At 53.0% G+C, this 22,606-nt stretch overlaps 2 protein-coding genes across 2 annotated transcripts; one reads left to right on the top strand and one right to left on the bottom strand.

The window, feature by feature from the left end:
- Window positions 1–4,874: 4,874 nt before the first annotated feature.
- LOC34622650 (probable alpha,alpha-trehalose-phosphate synthase [UDP-forming] 9) lies at window positions 4,875–12,658 on the bottom strand. The gene is made up of 15 exons (XM_026336508.1): window positions 12,554–12,658; window positions 11,977–12,113; window positions 11,544–11,673; window positions 10,899–11,099; window positions 10,287–10,856; window positions 9,617–9,861; window positions 9,062–9,179; window positions 8,403–8,526; window positions 7,910–8,139; window positions 7,535–7,698; window positions 6,881–6,991; window positions 6,178–6,359; window positions 5,535–5,677; window positions 5,292–5,374; window positions 4,875–5,094 (listed from the first exon to the last, which is right to left on the bottom strand). Exons 1-15 carry the CDS (start codon window positions 12,656–12,658, stop codon window positions 4,875–4,877), a joined length of 2,763 nt encoding a protein of 920 aa, XP_026192293.1.
- Window positions 12,659–17,793: 5,135 nt separating this feature from the next.
- On the top strand, window positions 17,794–21,601 carry LOC113147118 (AF4/FMR2 family member 4-like). The gene is made up of 8 exons (XM_026336509.1): window positions 17,794–17,962; window positions 18,826–18,932; window positions 19,180–19,380; window positions 19,522–19,997; window positions 20,294–20,381; window positions 20,446–20,490; window positions 21,272–21,286; window positions 21,419–21,601. Exons 1-8 carry the CDS (start codon window positions 17,794–17,796, stop codon window positions 21,599–21,601), a joined length of 1,284 nt encoding a protein of 427 aa, XP_026192294.1.
- Window positions 21,602–22,606: the final 1,005 nt, after the last annotated feature.

Raw genomic sequence — 22,606 nt, forward strand, 5'->3', positions numbered from 1 at the left:
AGCAAACACCAGCTTCAAGAGGTGTTTTGGCCGCTTGGAAGGACTTTGACGCATCGTTGGGGAACACGATGATGACGGCTGCGAGACCTGGACCAATGGCACTATGGCTTCCATGCAAGAAAAACCGATACCCTTAGCTCGGCTCACTTCGGCTTCCCCCCAAATCTTTTAAGCAGCGCAAAAAGTTTTAAATAGTTGAATGTCATGGAGTCAAGCAGCCTTACACCCACTGTTAAGAAGTAGCTGGCCAGTATTCGCAGCCCTGAACTCGTCCGAAACCAGCAAGCCACCATAGGAGTCGACTGGCAACTTTTAGCACTGTGCGTCAGTGCGACTTTAAATTCGTTTTATTGTACATAGTGCATTATTTTGACCCCATTAAGTTCGTGCTTTGTCTTGCATCCCTTTGCTACTCCGTTTTGCGCACTGCTCTTGCGCCTCTGCGCGCTTTTGTACCCACTGCTTATTCGTCCTTTCCGTATCGAGCTCTCAAATTTGAGGCCACTGAATTCCTTCATCAGACGGAAGGCAAAGTAAGTAATTAGCGCATAGAGAGATTAAAGCTTGTGCAATCCCCGGGCCATGTTCTACAATGAAAACGGGCGAAACAGTCCTCGCATGGTCTTCGTCCAAGCGAATCTCGATAAAACCTTTTGTAAGGCAGGGGGACGTTTTCCATGTACGCTCCTTCCCACGGGATCCCTAGTTGCCGTACCTGGAGCTCACAATGTCTTTGAGATTAGGGAGGAAGGAGAAGCAGGGCAGAAAGGGAACGAGCGTGCAAGCAGCTGCATTTTCTGTATACTTTGGCCAATCACACTCAGTTGCGTGGAGTAACTTGAACCACACGTGCATACAACGTACGTAATCCTGGCGTAGGGATAACCTCGCACTGAAAAATAAAACATATTAGCAGCATTTAGTGTCCAAGCTAAGCCAAACTATTTCGTTTCCTACTATACTAGTTATGTTCAACTAAGAATAACCATACAACTGCTTAATTGGTTTGACCGTGCGTACGAGATATATATTGTAGAGTAGTGTTGGCTTGATACAAGTAGGACGCAGTGGTGTGTACACGTGCGTTAGATGCAAAGTGCAACAAGCTGTGGGTGTGCCCGGTGCTTATAAAAAGGGTGCTGCAACGCGCTCCCTAGTTGCCATTTTGCTTCCAATTTAGAATGTCTAAGGCAGTAGGCATGGAGAGCGGGGAGTTTCCTTGAAAAACACTCGATGATTGTCGATTAACATAATTTTTAGGTGGGAGTTCAGTGTCTCCCTGCGGGGAACTCATATCGAACATCACCGGCAGTAGATGGAGGAGTCTTGGTGCTATGATTGGAGTATTCTAGTGCACTGTGCCTTTAATCCGCCTTTTTTATTCCTTATGCCGTGTTGCCTTTCTAGAACAGTGAGTTTGAGGAGCTCAACACCTCCGCCGGGGCCTGGTCACATTCAGCAGCCCACGCCTCGAAAAATATCAGACGCGCTTACACCTAGATGATTGCCGCTTGGCAATTGAAATTTTGTAGCAATGGTGTTAAGAACTGCGTGTACTGTTGAGTAAGCTTTATTTACTGTGGGAAAGGATAAGCTCCAGAGCCTCCTATGACTCGCTACGCGCTTGGGGGGCAAGTTTACTACGTGCGCGTGCTGGAAAGCTTGCTCATAGGGAGAAAGCCGGTAGCTTCAATCTGGCCTCTCTCCTTACCCCGATGCTGGGGACCTCATGGGTTCGTAATGAGAAGAGGTTCGCAGAAAAGATCTCTTGAGGCTCCACGAGATAAAAGATTTAGTGTGGTTCTGTGTAAGGCCCGCCAACGGAAACGTTAAAGGAGCTTAAAAGATTTAGACAGGCGCTGCAGAGATTGTCCAACGCAGCTTCACTCACGAATGCGACACACATGCAAGCAGAAGAAAGCCCTAGGAGGCTCCCCCCAGCATTCTTCTACCCCACAAGTGTATCCCTCCGCCTCCGCCTTTTTACCTTAGGGCTTTCGTTATAGTCCCCCAGTTGCTGCCTTGCGACAGGCGTCTGCTCTGTCTTGTGCCTCACTCAGGCGCAGACGAAGAGATCGCTGCATCTCCTGGATCCGTCCTGCTGACTCGGTCAGACACCCCTCATCTTGGTGCTGCAATCCCTTCTCAGCTTGCGGAGCAATGCAGAGTGACAAAACAGCCCAAGTTCCCTGGCAAGTCGCTCCCTCAGGCAGGGGCTGTGCTGCAGCACCACCCTCTGTTGCTGCTACATCCGACTGCAAGAATTCGCCAGAGAAGCAAAAGTTCTGGTGCAGCTGCGTATCGCCGCCTTCGGGGAACATGTTGGTACCCCTCGAGACTTTTGCTCCGCCTTCCACTTCTTCTGGACCCCGCCACTGTTGCTGCCCACGCATCGAGCCAACATGCATATAGTGCTTGACAAGCTCCGCAACAGTCGTTGCCGCAGCAAGCTTCAATCTCGGATACTTGCACTGCATCAGATGCTCACTGAGGGACGAAAAGACAGCCCACCAGCTCTCAGTGCCCGCGACAGCAGAGAGACAGATGGAGAGGTTCGTTAAAAGCTCCAAAAGGCCAGCGAGATCCTTTGAGACACACACCACAAGAGACACGCCACACCAGCACACTCAGAGCACCTTGCTCCGACTGCCCACACCCTCCTGCCTCCCCTGTGCTGCACAGATTCACTAGCCACGTCCGTCACTCCCAACCCCTCCGCAGCTTAGGCTCCAGAAGTCGACTCTGCGTCATATGTATATACTTCCCAACACCTCTAATCGATAGCGGAAAAAGCGGCACCAACCCTTCATCGTGACAGAGAAAAGGCAGCACGCAACAAAATACAGCAGTGCATCACCAGCGCACCTGCAGAAGATCAATTTTCAGCTGTACAGACAGCACGGGGTACCGCACGAAGAGCTGCAGCAATTCCTCTACTCCCTGGTGGCGACTGCCGCTGCTCGCACTGTCGCTGTTGCCCTTCCAGGCGATAAAGACGGAAGCGCCGTTGGTGCCAACGCTCGAAGGCAGGCAAGTCCAAACCCGGTGCTGTACAAGAGCAGCTGCGGAGTCGGAGGATTCAGAGCTCTCCATCGCATCTGCGAGCCAGCACACACCAGCCACCAAGCCAGAACGCATATATATATATATATATACATATGTGCACCGCAGCCGCTGGCGTAACTCCAGCTCCAGGAGGCAGGAGCGACTCGAGCAGCAACAGACGCGCTACATAGAGAAGGCCTTCAGGAGAGTAGCCTGGTGTACCTCGTGCTTCTGCCGCCTTTGTTGCAGATTCCACACCCAGTCTGAGACACAAGTCCGTCTCTATGAGGCGAAGCAGCGCGGCAACACTCGCTCTGAGAGCTCCTTCCGCCCGGATTTCCAGGGGTTTGCTGTTGGCTGGAGGGGAAGCGGCTTTGCTGTTTGCTGCTGCCTCCCCCTCGCCTGTAGCCTCTCCGACGCCATCGCTCTCACCTGAGCCCTCCTCTTCGCTACACCCCCTGTCTACGCTTCGCAGCACCTGCAGAAACACACGCGTCAAAAAGCTGTGTCAGGCCCAGCCTCGCAAGACTGACGAAATCCGAAAACGCACGACCTACGGCAATACAAGACTGGAATTAGCGCTACATTAGGAGACAGCCGTCCGTCTAGAGGTGGTTGCCCACCCACCCCTAGGGGGTGGGGTGGTAGTTCGAGCGCAAAAGGCTTTGGTAAAGAAAGGCACAGGCGTAGGCTCACAGAATGCACAAGCTCGAGGAGGATGTCGTACGGCTGGGGGGCACGCGCGGCGGGAGGGAGCAGCTGCAGCCACGAAGGGATGTGGCGGACTAATTCCAAGCGATCGGCTGGGTACAAGCGAAGCAGCCGCTTGGAGGCGACAGCCATGCTGCACTCTGTTGCGGTAGGAGCAGATGTTTCTGCTGCGGCTGCCGTTGACGCGGCAGCAGGAGAAGCGCCAGACAGACGGCGCAAGAGCAGCAAGCCATCGAGAGCTGCACTGGCGTCGAGGGCAGCAATATAAAGGGGAGCTATCCCTTTGAAGGAGCTCTGACCTTGAAGCAGTCTGCCAAGGAGAGCCTTGTGTAAAGCCTGAAAGAGGCCAATTTCTTGGCTGTCAGCAAACTCGCTGAGGACAGAAAGGAGCCGCCCGAACACGAAACAGAGAGATGCAGAGAGCACACAAAAAACGCAGCAGCCGAAGCAGAAGGGGAAGGCGAAAAAAGTAAATACGACGCAGAAGGCGAGGGAATGAGAGCAGGAGGAGGCGGTAGTAGTAGGGCAGGCTGAGAGAGAGAGAGAGAGAGAGAGAGAGAGAGAGAGAGAGAGAGAGGGAGAGAGAGAGAGAGAGAGAGAGAGAGAGAGAGAGAGAGAGAGAGAGAGAGCGCACATACGCACGCAGGCTTCCAGTCTACAGCCTCATGGCAAGACGCATGCAAACAGGGAATAAGGGTGGAATCGGGGAAAAGAGAAAGAAATTAAGAAAAAGTCTCATTAGGACACCCCGAAAAGAGGTCTTTCCCCCTCTTAAAACCCATATACCAAGAAACACCGCTCTACCGTGGAGTGACATCGAGTCAACTCCTTCTATCCCTTCTTCCTTCTATCCCTTTTCCCTTCTCCCCCCCGCCCCCTGTACTAACCCCTACTCCTACTGCGCGCCCCTAGCAGGCCCTCTCGCGCATGCTCTGCCTGTTGCCGCATCCCCTCTGTGCCTAGTGGAAGAAAGCACAACGCGACGCTAAAGGCAGAGTCTCTTGCTTTGCTCTCGAGAGAATGCTACACAAGCACACGGGCAGCAGCCCTTCGTGTGCTTCGCGTGTGGGGACCTCCCAGGCGTAGAAGCAGCCCCTTTTTCGCTCGCCAAAAAAGCGTCACCACCTTCCCTCCTCTTTCTCAGTCAACATGAAGATAAGCACGTGGTGCACTTGCCTGTCATCGCCAATGCAGAGAACAAAGTCAATGTCTCCGTGGAGGGTTGTGAGCGTCTGCATGATCTTTTCTACCGCCCTCCCCTTGTTCACGCCGAGAAGCTTCACCTCCACGTAGCCCTTGCCGCTGACGACTGTCACTGGATAGCCAAACAGCAACTCACTGCGCAGCAGAGCCCACACACATACACACGTACACGTACATACACCCAAAAGCACCCAAACAGACGGCAAGCGCTCCGTTCGCACGAAACGTAGCGCCCTGCCAAGAAGCCTCACCCCCGAGGAATAACACATACATATATACATGGACACAGGTGCACTAGGGTGTACAGCGCAGCTGCAGAAGATGAGGCTTGCCTGAGGTGGCTAGACAGGTCTTTGGCTTGCAGCTGACCAAAATCCGGATCAGCGTCTCGGTATTGAAAGACTAACGCGCTTCCCTACGCCACAGAAAAAAAGAAAAGATCCTCAACAGATAAGGCGCAGCCTTGTCTCCTTTCGACACTTGGGCCATAACCTCCGCCTCAACAGGTAAGGCGGAGCAGTCTAGCCAGAGGGTGTATGCGGCTTGAAGCCTGTAAAATGGCGAGGTTGGCTTACCTTGTTTTCAATGAAGGACCCCTGAGTCCGCTTGACGTACTGCAGCATCAGCTCCATGGCGACGGATTTCCACGTGAAGTCCGCATCCGGGCACATGCAGCCCCATTCATCTCCCGTCAGCCGATCAAGGCGGTAGTAGTACCCTGAAAGAGAAGCGCTCAAGGGAGGAGCAGGATGCAGACGAGAAGAACGAGCCAGAGCGCGTCTAGAAAGGGAGGGAGAAGAAGAAGGGAGGACAAAGAAGGAGCAGCAATCCAAGCGCGAAGAACGCGATGCAGCAACGCGCGGAGCCGCCCGAAAGTAAGGGGAAAATGCGGGGGTAGAAGGAGGCAAGAAGGCGTTGTGGAAGGGGGTCCACATGGTGATAGGCGGCATGATTTCAACAGCGGCACAAGGAGATCAATAGAAACACATCAAAATTGAGAACGGAAAAGGGGGAAACGCAGAGCCGTTTCTTGTTTGAAGGCTTCTTCACGCCCTATACAAGTCCTTCCCGCCTATCCGATTGGACGGTGAACACCCGCCTCCCCAGATGTATCGCTTAGCGCTCTTTATCAACTTCCCTTTAGGAAAATTCTGCCTTTGTCCCCCCTTTCAGCTTCTAAAGACGCACACCTATGCATAAAGAGACCCTTAAACGTACCATGTTCTGCACAAAGGCCGATACCCTTCACTCCTCTAAACCAGTCTTCCAGCAGCGTCCTATCTCTTCCGCTCAGGATGACAACCGTATTCTTAGGGCTCCGCAAAAGTGCCTTCAAGCATTTCTGCACCTGGGGGGAGGGTGGACGGCCTGCTGCAAACAGCTGCTCTCCGTTCGTATGCCTGTGCAGCGAAAGCGGCAGCAGCCCGCAGAGGCTGCGTCAAAGGCAGGAGGAAAGGCGAAACGGAGAAAAGGCAGGGGAAGGGGGAGGGAAAGGGAACGAAGGAGGGAAGGAAGGAAGGATAGAAGGAAAGAAGGCGGCGGGGCAACGGCATGTGTTGCCTGTGGATGGAGCAGGAAGGAAGGGCAGGTTAGTAGATACGAGAGGCAGCGGCTGCCGTCTGTCCAAACGCTTTGTGTGTGTGTGTGTTGGGTGTTGGGTGTTGTGCTGTGTTGTGTGTTGTGTTGGGTGTGTTGTGTTGTGCTGTGTTGTGTGTTGTGTTGGGTTGTGTTGTGTTGGGTGTGTTGTGCTGTGTTGTGTGTTGAGTGTGTTGTGTAGTGTTGTGTGTGTTGAGCGTGTTGACAGGATACAAAAGAGGGCAGCCCTAAGCCTGCAAGCACCGGCGCTAGCTACGCTGTGGCAGTCTCTAGCTACGCTGTGGCAATCGCTAGCAAGGACCGCTGCCGCAGCGTGTGTGCATACATCATAGTGAGCCGTCGCTGGTCAGGTGCAAGAGTTCCTTCGCAATCAAAGAAGAAGACTCGGTGCCGAGAGTTGCGGAAAGCGTTCATTACCAGAGCGGTGTCTAAGTATCTGCAACCAAACGACACATATTCAACAGACAGACACGCAGATTTGCGTGTATGTACAGGCACCCATGAAAACCCTAGACTGCAGCCCCAAAGCACACAAATCGATACATATATATATGTATATATTATATACACACATATACCCATACATATAGATATGTACATAGATACACACATAGATACAAAGACATCCAAATATACATACAGAGCAACACACATAGATACAAAGACATCCAACTATACATACAGAGCAACACACATAGATACAAAGACATCCAACTATACATACAGAGCAACACACATAGATACAAAGGCATCCAAATATACATACAGAGCAACACACATAGATACGACAGATACATAGACTCAGACATAGAGCATACCAAAAGGACAAGCTCTAGAGAGAAAAGAGGCGCACTTGAGTGCCTCATGCGCTAGGAGGGGTGACGTGTGTTTTGAGTATTTGGGGTCTCAAGCTAATTACCGGAAGTGCGAATCCATCCCCATCATCCTGTATGTCGTTCCCAAGCCCATCGAAGAGTACACAAAGTCGGCGCTTTTTCTGGCTCTAGCGAGATCTAACACGAATTCTTCTGCCCAATTAAGCGTGTTGTTGTGCTGTAGATGCGTGCGATCTCGCGATACTGCTACCTCCATATTATCGCGGCCCCCTATTGCAGTATCCATTGCGGCAGCCATTGCATCGCACTAGCGCACACGAGCACACATGCATACACACACAAGCATACATACACATGCAAGCATGCACATCAAAAGGTAGCCAACTTAGCACTGCGGAGCAGCGTGCGCACGACAGTGCGCCTTTGTATTTATTGGGGAAAAGCCAGCCGCCAGCTACCCCGCTACCGCGCGTTTCTGTTAATTTTTTCCAGAAGGCTGTAAAAAACGACACGCTTACGTTCCACGGGTTCGCTCGAATAGGCGATGCAAGGGCCCTCGAGCATCCAGTGAACTCGGAGAGAATGGCAGCTGTGTGCTTCTCTCCTGCCCGGCAGCAATAGTACTCGAAAGGATTGAGGTTGAGGCCGTCGCGGATGCAGCTGTCCAGGAGACAGTCGGCAGCCATGAAGAGACTGCAGCGCTCTTCCCATTCGACTTCCTTCACCACCAACTCGATGTGGTCGCATCCTGACCGCCCCATTCCACACAGAAGAGCTCGATACACGAGTCTCGTGAGATGCGAGGAGCAGCAGAAGGGTCGTTGTTGTTGTCGGCGTGCGGACTGACGGCTGGCTGGCACGAGGGCAGCGAGGGAGTTGGCGAGAATATCGCGAAGGGGCCTTGGCATCGGGTTCAACTAGCTAAGGGGGGAAAAAGACAGACGCAGGCGTGCTGCAGCTGTCGCCAAGTCCGTTTGTGCAGGCTGCAGCTGCTGCTTGCTGATGGCTAACCTGCATCGCTATACTTGTCATTCACTTCCTTCGTAAGCTGCAACAGATGGGCAGCCAACGCACGCTCATCACTCCGCTCAGTGGTGCGCACCGGATACGCGTACTGCAACAGCACTACTTTGCCCTGAGGGGAAACACACACACGCATACACACACACACACACACGCTGAGAGAGAACTGACATGCTGCCGGATGCTCGGGGGGGCATTCGGATTCACCACAGATGCAAATGCAGCGGCATCCCGTCAGAAATAGACGTTGAAAACCGAAAAATCGCGCAAACAGCACGACAAGCGGGGCGAAAGGCACAGAAATCGAAAGAACTGAAAGAGGGAAAAAACAGAGTCGAAAGAAGTCAAGAGAGAAGGCGAAAGGCTCTGTAAGGGACAGGGTGGGACGGGTGGAGGATCAATCCGCGCAGGAAGAATTGCCAGCGCAGAAAGGAGACCCTGTTCAGTTATATTCCATCCTCTGTTAGGCTACCCATGCCTTCCCGGAGTTATCAGCATCCAGCAGCCACGCGCGCAGATGCATGCACGCACGCTTCCCCCCTCCCCCCCCGCCATCTCGCATCGGATTTTTGCATGGATGCATGCAAAAATCGGTGCAGAGTCGCTTGCATGGGATGGAGCGGTGCGACAAGCGATGCTGCACGCACCCTGGCATATTGATAAGACTCGAGGAACTTGTCCAACGCGCGTATTTTCAGCTGCAAGCCGGCGAGAGGCTCGCACCGATCGACAGACCCGAAAATGAACTTTCCTTGATGGCGTTCCCTGCAAGAAGAAGTGGCAGAAAGGTCCCCCAGAGGCGCACATAAACGCATGCATGCAAGGAGGGAGGGAATGGGGAGGGGAAGGCAGCATGCACAGACCTTTGTCCACGTACAGGACACACACAAGCACACACACAGAGGCATCATGGAAGCCTGCGAGTGCTTGGCAGTAGGAGGGCTGTCCTCCTTCCTCAGTCCTGTCAAACGTCTACGAGAGATGTATAAAGTCGCGTTAAACGAGCGCTCAACGCAGCAGGCGTGATGGTAAGGCGCATGAAAAGGGTTTTAAAGGTTCGTGCGTAGTCTTGCAAAGTCCAACTGGCCTCAAGGCAGCCTTTCTTCTGGAGCTGTCTATGCGTCTACGCATTCGCGGAAGCTGCTGTTGGAGACGCTGCCCCTACGCTTGGCACAAAAGTGCATGCTGTGCGTCGTCCTTACCGGATAGCGTCTGCTCTTTGCTTGCAGTCGCTCTCTCGGAGTGCCTTTTCGAGGCTCTGGTACATTACATGCACGTGTCCAATCCTGACAAAGACGCTCCTGCCTCCGAAGTCAATCGCCAAGAGACCCCCTCGCCTAAAGGAGTACTCCAGACCAAGAAGTCGCTTACAGGTCACCAAGAAGTGGCGCGCATACTCAAAGAAGTGGAAGCCGATCAAGTCCGCGCAGAGCATTCCACGGAGGATCTGCAGAGCGACACACCAGGCAGCGAGCAGGACGGGGTAGCCCACGGGCGAGGATCGCAAGAAGCGGCAGGCTGGCAAGACACACGGCGGCAGAAAGAGCGAGGAAAAAACAGCAATCCGCCAGGAAGACAGACAGTGTGCGAAGCGCTGCAGCGTGAGGCAACTGAAAACAAGTGTAGATGGATGGGATCGGGAGCCGCCACGGAAGAAGGAAGGGGGAGGTGTCTCGACATCGCGAAAAAGCGAAGAAGCCAGAGGGACGTGGGAAATTCTGAATATGCAGAGACGAGGAGGAGGCTTCGGGGAGGTGGGGCTGGGGGTTGCAGGAGAGAGAGAGAGACAGAGAGAGAAAAGAGAAAGAGAGAGACAGACAGCACCGTCCAAGGGAGGTGCTACGCGCGATTTTTAGAACCTCTTCCGCTTACTTCTTCTCTGCAGGGGAGGCAGCGAAAGATCTCGCTCGAGGGGAAAGGGACGTGGAGAAACAGCCCAATGTTTGCTCTTCGGTTTCTGCGCGTGATGTACATGGGTGCGACGAGCAGCTGGAAGTCATGGATCCAGACAATGTCTGTCTCTTGCATGTGCAAGGCCACCTCGGTGGCGTAGAGCTTGCTGATGTATTGGTAGGCACTCCAGAGCTGCGGATTATACGGCTCCTGTGCTTCTGAGTCCACTGAGAGGACGTTGTGGAAGAGTGGACGCATGATCTGATTGCAGAAACAAAGGCACTCTGCCATTTCCTTCTCAGGGCAGAATATTGGAAAGCAGCTATACGGCTCCAGCAACTGCCTGATCTCCTCCTTCTCCTCCTCGTCAGTCGTGTAAACCCCCGGAAAGCCGAAGAAAGACACGGGCAGGTGAGTCCGCCTCCTGAGGTGAAATAGCGACGGCAGCAAAGTGCACTTCGATGGACGCAACTCAAAGCGACCACTAGCACTTCGCGCAAAGGCAACTGGCTCGCCACTCCCGTCTCGCAGCTGTGGTACAGGGGAGCTCTCCCCTGCTCCCCCCGCTGCAACTCCTGCCCCTCCTGAAGCAGCAGATGCTGCCACAGCAGCGATCGCTTTGCTCTCTGCCTCCGAATTGTGGTGCTCGGACACCCGAACAACCCTCAGCGGCAACTCCAACGCCACAACGAGAAGGCTGTCATTCTGATCGATCTTCACACGGCCTTCCTGGGCAGATAGCAAACGCTCTTGCGCCTCCGCTAAACCCGTTGGATCCGTTTCTGACTCCGGCTTCTGAAGGGCCACACATACATACATACATATACATAAATATGTATATATAAATATCCACCATATATACATACATTCAAATGCATACTTGTACACATGGATTCATACACATACCTACTTGTACACATGGATACATACACATACATACTTGTACACATGGATACATACACATAGACATATATGCATATATGTATATACATATACACATACAAACGCATACACATATATATATACATACGTATGTACATGCACATACACCGCAATGCAATGCAATACTGCAAATGACGGGAGGATGGCGCATCGCCTCTACGCTGCCGCAATCCACAACGCCGCATACACGTATCATGAGCGCGAGCTAGGCAAAATACTCTGCAGGCAGAAGCACCACTTGATGGACAGCAAGAGAGACAAAGCCTTGACCAACCGCCTCCTTCACTTTCCCACCTGAGCGTCCAAAGAAAGGGACACCGGCATCTCGCATGATGTTTTGCCTCTAATGTATCCATTATCATCCTCAACGAGCATCTCGACCCCTGTGGGTGTCAGCTCGCGATTGCCTTCAATCTCTTCCCACCTACACGCCACACAAACATGGCTTCGCCAGGGGGTTAGGAACACATGGCTTTTGGGAAAATAGCAATCCTCAAGCGCCTCGTCACACCCACGCTTGCATGCGCGCCGCTGCCCCTTAGCACGTCTTGGAACGTTGCTTCCACACACCTACACATACTGATCGACACAGTACCTATACGCAGCAACAAAGCCCTCCCTCCCTAAGCAACAGCTCTTTCCAACCGAAACCGCATGAAGCGCCTGCGAATCTCCACATGCCGTGCGCTGGCAGCCTGCGCTTCGAGCTCTCAAACATCTCACGCACCGAACGATTTCATTTCGATCATTCAGTACAACGTATTTGTATGCCACCTTCTTCTTGAGCGGCAAGATCGCTGGCTTCTTGCTAAACCACGCGGGCACCACATCTTCATTTGTCACGAGCTCATGGCAGCGAGAAACCTGAAGACACGCAAGGCGGGTTGCCGACGCTACAAAACTCTACACGAGGAAAGGCTTGGCGGATGCGGAAGAAGCGCAGGGTCCAAGGAATACACGAGCAGAGAAGGAGGCCATAGCGCAACACAGACACTGAGCGGCCAAGACTGAAGACGCAGAGCGAGAAGGAGAGGAAAACCCCCCCAATACTCTCTTTCTCTTGAGCCGCCAGTCTTATGCAACAAGGTGTCTTGTCGGAAAAGGCTTCCCCACTGACCCTGACGCCTCCCTCGCCGAGATAAGGATCTGCCTGCGGACTAGCCCCTCCACCGGCCAGATCCAGCGGCTAGGTGCATTCGCATGCAAACGGTGCCACATTTCGCGGCAGTTCCTCAAAAGAGCGCAGACAGAAGGGCTTCTGAGGGGCGACTGCAACAAGGGGGGAGGTAGGCGAAACTTTGTACCTGCCAGTTGCCGAGCTGCGATTCGGAACCGACAACCGCCACCTTCTCTCCAAATTCAGTCGGTATTACAACCCGAAAGAACGTGCGGGTGTACAGGGCCTTCATCTTCGTAGACTTCTGGACGGCTTGGCGTTGAAGGAGGGAGACGCACTCCCCCCTTACATTTCCGTATGCGCCTGCGCCTGAAACAAACAAGATGCAAGTGCAAGAGCGAAAGCCCTGAGTCTCGACTCCTTGGCCACCCAAGGGGTCTCCGCAAGGGCCACTGCGTGGAGAACACCTTGCATGCTGGCTTCGCAACTAACTGACAAAGAGAGGCGCTCGCGAGCAAGCTACTGCCGAAGGGGGGTGTAAAGAGGAGCCTCCCGGGAGGACCAAGCGAATGCAGCCCGGGTGGAGAGCTGTCACGCCGGCACCGGTGCAGATACGCTTATTACTCAAGCTGCTATGGCTGCTGCTGCTGCTTGTGCTGGGGGGCCCCTCAGTCGGTGTTGGTGCTTCCTGGAGAGGCCAGGCTCCGTAGCAGTGTGTGTGCGCGCTGCAATTTCATATTTTGAAAGGATATTGGCCGATTTCTACAGTTTTGGCTTCCTGGTGCAGAACTGGAGATGCAAGGATTCTCACCCGGGTGCAGGGCGCGCTGACCGTCGCGCCGTCGTTATTTGCAGGTTTGGTATTCTTTCTGCGCTGGCGCTTGGTGTTTCTACCACGTATTACCTCTAGCAAGAAAGTAGAGAAGAGGACGCTATACGGAGAGAGCTCACAAGACGATGCGGCATGCAGCTGCTGCTTGGGCTGCCGTTGGCCGAGCAGTCAAAGACCCCAAACCCGAAGCCGAAACCACAAAGAACAATCCACACACCCGGCGGTGCAAACCTTCAGCTCGAAATTGCTCTTTGCTTTCGCTTTCCCGAAGGCCTCGCAATTGCACACCACTTATTAACAAGAACATACGACGCAGCTTGCGGCTTCATGGACCTCGAGCAAATCGGGTTAGTCTTTTCGTGAAGGGATCTGGCACCCTCAGAGAGTGCACTGCACGTGACATGTTTGATGATGAATAAAACGCAGAAAGCTCCCGAATGGGTTTTCCTGGATCTGTTCGAAAGGTTCCTGGGGATCCAGTGTTCATAGACTCTCGAACGGGGATGATGCCCGTACATCCATCATGCCCGGCGCACCCCGCGTAGGAGCAGCTGCTGTCTTTGCTATTCTGCTTGTCGTTATTTCTTTGATGCCTGCACTAACAAAGCCCTTTCCACCTTCTGGTTAGGGCCAACAAGGGGCTTTCGGACCACGTGGGCCACATGTACGCGAACACGGTGGCTAAGATACGATCAGGGCGTCCTCAGAGAGCCTGCTTCTTCTTTTGCTATTGCACTGATTTAGCATAAATCAGAAATACGAAGACGACTGGGATAATGCGAGGCCAAGATTAGTGGGGCGCACACATTGGCAGAATGGGGCTAGTGTTTTTTGCCTAGTCCATCCCTGCGGACACCGTAGCAGGCCACGCTGCAGCTACATACTTTCTGTTACGCTCATCAAATTCAGTTCAGAAATAGGAGAGAATCGCATGATTGATTTGTCTGTTGATGCAGCTTACTTAGCGCACAGTGATGTTCGCTTAATACAAGGCGTAAGATGGTGCGCATGTGTCCTGCGTGCACAGTGCAACTAGCTGGGAATGTTCCGAATACCAAGAGGGCAAAGCACCGGACAACACAGTTGTTCATCCCTCCTCATGTTGGGATCCTGAGGGGTGAAGGCAGAGAGAAGTCAGGCAACTCTTTCTTGAAGGTGTGACGTTGCATGTCTCCGTTAAGTGACACATTACCCCTAGCTAAGTACAACCTTAGTGGAACGTTAGCAAGTAGTTAGAAGAGCTTCTACCTTCTTCTGCCCATGCATATCACCGTAATCAGCATTAAGAGAAGGGGACAGCTAGCGTCGCATACCTGCATCCTGTCAAAACCCCGAGCACTCGCAGCGAGCTGCGCGTGGCATCTACCACAGATGCACACAACCATGCGCGTTGTATCGAGCTAGCAGTACTTTGCCATAAATAAAAATAAGAAGCCAAGGAGTCAATTTCTAAACCTAATTCCTAGACAAATGTACCCACTGTAGTAGAAAGTGTGTAAATGTAGCTTTGCCCGCCACAATTTACCTTCCTTCAATTACAAATACCCCATCTCATGTTCCGTACATGACCATTGAGACCAGGTGAACGCAGGACAGCTGAAACGTTCCCGCTCTTTGGCCAATCTTTCAAGCATGCGGAAACGAGTATACGGTGCAAATCCGAAGCGCAAGCTCTGGAATCGCTTAAATGAGACCGACCCGAAGAAAGGCACACACTAACCAGCAGTGAACAAGGGGACAACCCAACAGAGCCACGCCGGTGCATTGGTTCGCTGTCGCAAGAGCGCTGAAATGTGTGAGCCTACTGCTGTGGCAAAACAGAAGACAAGCAATGTGTGAAAAAGAAATCGAATTACACAGTAGTTTGGCTGCGAATACTCGCCTTATGGAGCGATCTCTAGATTGCAGTACATCCGGCCCATGCATATTCGAATTTACAGCCCTAAAAGATGTATAAAAGGGGATGCCGACGCAACATGTCTTTTGAGTGCTGCGCATTATTCTGAGTGCACAGCACACCTTCACAATGGCAAGTCAGAGCTTTGCAAGCAGTCTCCTTTAATTTGGTAATCATTTCCAGCAGAGCATGCACTAGGGAAGAAAGTTCGTTGTCTGCTGGAGAATTTGTGGCTCTGCTTGGTTAACAAAGCCAGGAGTCAGGGACCGTATTCTTTGCGTTTTTTGGCAGTCTCCTTCCATAGTGCATGCTCTGCTTGTAATGATTACCAAAGTCAAGGGACACTGCTTGCAAAACACCGACTTACCATTGTGAAGGTGTGCTGTGCATTCAAATCAATGCGTAGAACTCTCAGGTATGTTGCCTCTGCATCCTTCCTTAAACATCTTTTAGGGCTGTGAAATCGAATATCCATGAACTGGATTAGTGGATTGTAGAGATTGCTCCATAAGACGAGGGTTCACAGCTAAAGTAGTGTGTAATTCGAGTTCCTTCACGCACATGGCTTGTCTTTTGTTTTATCATACCAGTAGGCTCACATTTCAGCGCTCTGGCGGAAGCAAGCCGTTGCACCGGAGCGGTCGTTCTTGTTTTATCTCGTTTGCTTTTGGGTACTGTGTGTTGTTTGCTTCCCTTTTGCTTCTCCAAAGTGCTTGACGCATATTTTGCAGCTCGCATTCGCACTATATTCTGGCTTATGCTGTTTGAGGGTAGGAAGCAGGGAGGGATTTCTTACGCTGGCCTGCTCTCAGCTAGTCGTGATATACAAGTGTGAAGCACGAGGACGTGTGTTTAGAAATAGAAAGGGGGAACGGAAATCAGGATGATCTACGCTTGGGCACCTTCCAATGCAGTAGTTAAACTTAGCAGATAATTGGCAAAGATATGAGTGGCTCATGTTGTCCTTATGTCTCATTTATTGCAAAGTACTGTAAGCTCGACCCAGCAAGGCGCAATCCTGCGCATGTGTGTGATGTAAGTCTTCAGAGTGCTGCAATGCGCACCCTAGCTGGTTTCCTCCACCCACCCCCGCCAGTCCCCCGTGTAGGAATGCCGAGGGTAGAGGGCAGTGGAAAGGGAGAGCACTTCTGAAAGACACCGAGTAATTTTCAATTTAGTTTGTATGGAGTCTAGAGGTAAATATATATCAAAAATAACTCAGATAGACGTTTGAAGCCTTTTCTTAACAGTTTGCAAGGCCCAAGATGATCTTGCTTTCTCTCAAGACCCCAAAACCCACATGCGCCGTGCCAATGGCATGAAGGCTGTGTGTACCTTTACAGGTAGAAGTCAGTGGAGGCCCCTTCAAAGTCGCGATTGCGAGAGTTCCCAGAATTTGCCCCTTAAACTAACTTCGACTATGGCGCTGCACTTTGTGGAAAACAAAAAGAGACGGCTGGAGGTTATCCCTGCTGGCTGCAGATAAGACCAAAGGCACCAAATGATTGTTGAGGCTCTGTCACACACGCTCCGCCCACTGAGTTTATTCTTTGCCATAGAGACATGAAGGATAGGGAGAAAAGCCAGAAAATGTGCAACCCCAAGTACGCATGCACCATAAGAGCATGCAGGCAAGCATTCGTCGCGAGAAGAAGTGGAGGCATTAGAGCAGGAGGAAGCAGCAGACCAGAAGATGGAACAGCCCCATCTTTCAGACGACACTAAATATCACTGCACGCAGTTGGCTTCAAATACCTGTCCAGTGAAAAATTGTTTTCCATTCACCCCAAGATTGTGCGAGCCACCGAGGCACCGGTGACAGTTGCATCTCCCCGCAACTACGATTCAAGATACGGAAATTATTGAGAACGCATGCCAAAACCATTCTACTTAAGCCTCTGTAAGCATATCCAAATCTTAATGCCATTCACTGGTGAGCCTATGATTTCTTTCTAATTCGAAGAGACCCCTAGAGGGTTATTTTATGCCTCTCAGCGACTGAAACCACCAGGCCACCGGGGGTGAGGGGGGAAGAGGGCTGCGATGGAGCTAGCTCCGCTGGAACTGCAATGTCTGCATGTCTCCTGGAAGTTCTTATAGAGCCAGCTGCTAATTGAGTCATCCTGAGGCCCAAAAGCGGCACACCATACCTTGAGGTCTTGTAGATGCACCACGACGCACTTTCCAGGCAGTCTGTAGTGGCATCTTCAGACAATACAGCTCACAGTGTCCCCTATTCAAGCCTTAAAGGCATGGATTTAGCTGTATAGTGTACATATATGGGCCCAGCCACATGAGAAGGCAGCATATGCGCAGACTGACTTATGGCGTCAGCCCTGTTGGATGCAGCACCACCATGAGCACATCCGTACAGGCGAGCACGCGAGCTGTGACTTGAAAACTGACAAGCCGGCCAAGAGGGTGCACTCTATGCATGTGCAATAAAGGTGTGTCGCAGGACTTGAGTCCCCAGCAGCGTCCATGAAAACCGTGCAGCATGTTTGATAGCCCAGTAGTAAGTGGAGAGGCCATAACAGAGCCTTTAAAATGACGCAACGCGAGGCTTCCCTTGATCTGTGTGTGTGCGCCTCCCCACGATGTTTCTATGATATTCTGGAGCTTCCACTTTCTTTGCCTTCGGCGGCAGAGGGCGGAGGGTGGACGGTTCAGGGCGTCCAATTTGTTGACTGCATTGATCATGAGAGTGGAGTTTACAGCTTCCTTCATGAAAGTGACCGAATTCGGGAGGGTCCTCGGGGTACGGGGATTGCTTGTAAAAGCACCGGAACAAGCCCCAGGGGGATGCAAACGCAGGACCTGCGCACCCGGAGCGACCCCCTTAGAACCTAATCACGAAGAAACCACTTGTTGCTTCATGTTGCTTCCTTAAAGCCAGGGTTTCCGAAGATACGGTCCCTACTGCCCTCCCTCTTGCACCCCGCTTTGGGCAGTTGCACGGGAAGTAGTCTAGCAGGGCAGGCATGCGCTCTCTCCCCAGCCCAGAGCACGCCCTTAGCCTTTTTCTGAGTTGTTGTGTTCTTGCTTAGGATTTAGGGTGTGGCGTTTCGGGTTTGGTTCTAGAGGCTGCGTTCTCCCCTCCCAGGGCCCCCCAGCAGCTCTTGCAGCTTAGTGGGGGCCCCCAGGAAACACCCCCTACAAAAGCGTCAGCAGCTTCAAGGGCCTCTTCCAGCACAGAGGAAGTGTCTTCGGCTGCTGCCGCTGCTCCTGATGAAGCAGCAGCAGCCAAGTCGTCCGTGCAGTAGGCGCAGCCGGTGCAGCAACAGCGGCAGCAGCGGCTGCTGCCGCTGCTGCGGCAAAAACAGCGGAAGCTGAATCAGAGGGCCAAGCTGTTGCTCTGGCTGCTGCTGCTTTTCAGCGCGGGGCAGCAGCTGCAGCCAGAGCTGCTGCTGCTGCATCTCCAGATGGAGTAGGGACGCCAGCAGCAGCACTAGCAGCAACTGCGCAGACAAGAGGATCTTAAGCGGCAGCAGTGCAGGCGATGCTCTCAACTGCCGACCGACGAACTCGGTACATGCAACCTGAGTTCGGCATTCAGCAGCAGCACCAGCAGCAGCAACAATCGCAGGAGCTGCAGCTGCAGCCGCCACACCACTCAGAGAAGGAGCACAAGCTTCACGGACTCAGCAACCAGCAACAGCAGAAGCAACAGAAGCAGAAGCAACAGAAGCAGCCGTTTCTGAATATGAGTGCGGGAGCAGCAACTCTGCAGGGCCACGCATACGTCACGAGCAGGATACTGCAGCAGCAACACCAGGTGCCGCAGCAGCAACACCACCTGCAGCAGCAACACCACCACTTGCAGCAGCAGCAACAGCAGCAGCAACAGCAGAAGCAACAGCAGAAGCAACAGCAGAAGCTCGATGAGTTGGAACTGAAAGAGCAGCAGCAACAGCAACAACAACAAGCGTTAACACAGCTACGGCGGCGCATCGTTGCAGGAAAACGACACCGCTGGCTCCTGCCGCAGGAAGCCTGCAGCAGCAACAGCAGCAATGAGCCACCACAGCTGCTGAAGCTTTGCGACTGGGGAGAAGCGGCGTTTTATTATTGGGTAAATGCGCAGGCAGGGGGGGCTGTAGAGGCTCCTTTGGACTTTCCTTCGGGAACTCCCATTGCCTATCTCCTGAGCAGCAATGAGGCCTCTGTTGATGTTGCTGCAGCAGCAGCTGCAGCGCCTCTCTCTTCAGCACCCCCGCCATCTCCTTCGGGGGAGTTCCCCGCGGCTCTTGTGGCGCATGCACTACGTCAACGGGCAGCAGGAAAGGCCGCTACACAGGCAGCAGCAGCAAAAGCAGCGGAGGGCTTTTCCGCAGCCTATCAGGGCAGTCAAAGCGGCGATGTCGTGAGGGAACTGTTGCAAATGCTTCCACGCTGCTATCGGGTGTACTGGCAACACAACTGGCAGCCTTTAGACATGGAGCCCGGCCAGAGCAGCGGCCCCCTCCACCACAGCAGCAACACCTCAGACGATGCGGTAGCAGTGAGAAGGAGCAGCAAGAGCAGCGAAAAGAGGTCTCAGGCTGCGCTCGCATGTGCTCCTGTCATTAGCTCAAACAGTAGTACTTCCGCTGAAGGCAGTGCGTGTGGTGTGAGCTGCGCCTGTGGCAGTAACAGCAGCAGTAACAGTAACAGCAGTAACAGTAACAGCAGTAGCAGTAGCAACAACAACAGCGGCAGCAGCAGCAGTAACAGCAGCAGCAGCAGTAGCAGTAACACCAATAGCAGTAACAGCCTATTCCGCTGCGCCGTCCAGCTGCTGGATGTCTGCGGGTCGCTTGGCGGGGCATGTGTGATGGATCTCAAGATGGGCAAGCAGATGCACAGTGACCAGTGCAAAGATCCGGAGAAGATCAAACGCATGCAAATCAAAGCGGAAAACAGGTAGGTGCTGCGTCTTTGAGAGCCACATGTGGCGTGGGAAATCGATTTCTTTCTCTCTACATGTATGTCTGTGTATTCCTAAGATATCGTAGGGGGGAGCTTTCTTTGCGGGAAGTGTTAGAAGAGAGGCCTGCCAAAGGAAGGGTCTCGAATCTCGTATTTCGTGCATGAACGCGCGCCACCCCATGGAATGTTGCATGCTGCTTCTGCTCTGACTGCTGCTGCTGCTGCAGATCATTTGCTACGCACGGCTTCGCTGTCTGCGGTGTGGCAGCGCCTTGTGGCTTCCGTCCTAGAGAGGCCCCGTCTCTGGCTTCGCCTTCTGCTCCCCGTGATCTTGCGGCTGCTTCTGAAGCGAGTGCGGACGGATTGGCAGCAGCAAACGCAGCTGCCTGTGGGAAAGGGCATGCCACAAGTGCAGCGAGTGAAGCGCAGTGGCCGCTAGCAGATGCTGCAACGCCAGGTACAGCAGCGGCAACAAGGACGGAGACTCGTACGACTGCGTTATTCCCCCCGCCGCTGTCCGTCGAGCTGGCACCAGCCGCTGCCCATTCTCTGAAAACGGATGCGGCGTTTGTAAGCATATTTGCTTCATTCTTTGGGGTCAATGGCAGTCTTACGCTGTCTCTGAGGCTGGCGCAGAGGTGCTTGCAGCTGTTGCAGCCGATTGCCTCCTTTTTCAGGAGGCAGTCTCTTCTGGCCTTCCATGGATCCTCCCTCCTCCTTGTCTACGATGCTGATCCTATTCCTTCGCCAAGCAGCAAGTGCTGCTGGTGCAACAGCAGCAGCAACAGTGAAACCAAGAACACAAATAGCAAAAGCAACAACGCAGCCGAGTGGTGCTGCCCCCGCAGCGCAGAAGATGCTGTCGTTGCTTCGCTCTCCGTGTACATGGTTGATTTTGCACATGTGTCTCTGTTGTCCAGACACCCGAGAGACGCAGGTTATCTCTTTGGCCTGAACAACCTGCAGCGGCTGCTGCACTCCCTCATAGGGCGGCTGCAGCACCAATTGCAGCAGTAATGGCAGCAGCACTGGCTGTACGCCTTGCGCATCCTTGCATCTGCTGCCAAAGTTGCTTCCTGCTGGCAGCGCCATTAAGATGAGTTCCTGCAGCGCTTGTTGCACTTAGGGGTTCTTCTGTTTCTTGTTGCAATAGTCGCAACAGCAGCTGTCTACACTGGCAGGAATATGCGCACCGCAGCACCAAGAAAAACAAGTTGCTTCCCTAGTCCCCTGAACGCCAGTGCGGAAGGGCGCTCTGTCTCTGAGAGCAGCAGCAGCAGCAGCAGCGTCGGTTGCTTCTGCTGCATATACCGGCTATGAAAGCACAGTTGTTATGTGGTGCATGAGAAGGGGACGCATGCTCTGCTCATTGCCTTCTCTCATGAGTGGTGATTTAGGGCCGCCATCGCCTTTAGTTGGCAGACGCCGCCTCTTTATTGGATTCTGCTCTCTTCGACGCGAACGTTTTGCGGATGATACACGGCAGCGGATTGGCGCATATTGACTTCGGAAAGGGGCAGATGGGGGCAGCGACATGCACACATAGCGACGTAGAAGCACCAACAGGACAATGCAAGCATTGTAGGACGAAAAGATGATATTTGAGGGTCCAGATGTCTTACGATACAGAAGAGCAAGTAGGGAAACAGCGCACAGAGGGTGGCGGCAGCCAGAGCCGTAGTCTGGCACCAAGGGGGGCAGGCAGCCAGTTAGACGGGGGGAGGAATGCATACGTCTTTGTAATTTAAATGTAGAGTGCAAGACCGACGAGGGGAGTAAGAAGCACGGGACGGGGACATAGAGTGTGCGGATGAGGCGTAGAGCGAATGAAAACAGCGAGCAGGGAGTGAGGGACGGAATGAAACACCGAGGCTCGACCTGGAGCCTGAGTAATGCGAGGAGAGGGGCAGGATAACGGGATAGAGTGCAGCAGTGATAGCGCGCATTAGAAGCAGCTACAGAATGAGACAACACAACACACACAAGAGGAGATATGCTGAGTAGGAGGAGAGAGGCTGAGACGAATGTTCAGCCTCCTCAGGCAGTAAAGTACAGCAGCAACCAGCAGCTAGCAGCACCAGGGGGCATCGGGAGTCCTACAAAGGGGGCAAACGGGGAGGCGCAGGCACAAGCGGATTGTGATCGTACAAGGAGACGAAGGGCACGCAAAAGGATCGGAACAGGGAAAGTCAATTTGAGTCAGATGAAGGCACAGAGAGATAGGCAAGCAGAACGGCCAGGCAGAAACACGAAGATTCGTAATTTAGACTGGAAGCGACAAAAAGGGCTGGCATTTGTTGAGGGATAGAGGCAGAGACGGCAAGCGGTGATTTTGCTAGAGGAATTTGTACGACGCAGTAAGGGAGCTGAAAAGATACTTCCAACACATGGAGAGCTGAGGAACCATGCACCACCCCAATGCGATGTGGAGGGGAGGGTTATAGGAGATAACTGAAGAGAACGGGCCGGGAGAGAACTTGGCATTCAGGAGTTGAAGAAACGGAGGATTGCACAAGGATGAAGGTTACCATAATACATAATGGGAAAGCGGGAGAGCCCCAAGAGACGCAGTGGAAGAGCCGCAGAATGAGGCACCGCCGCTG

The sequence above is a fragment of the Cyclospora cayetanensis genome, unplaced genomic scaffold (genome assembly GCF_002999335.1).
Source record: "Cyclospora cayetanensis isolate NF1_C8 unplaced genomic scaffold, CcayRef3 CcayRef3_contig_130, whole genome shotgun sequence".
In the NCBI taxonomy this organism is placed as follows: Eukaryota; Apicomplexa; class Conoidasida; order Eucoccidiorida; family Eimeriidae; genus Cyclospora; species Cyclospora cayetanensis.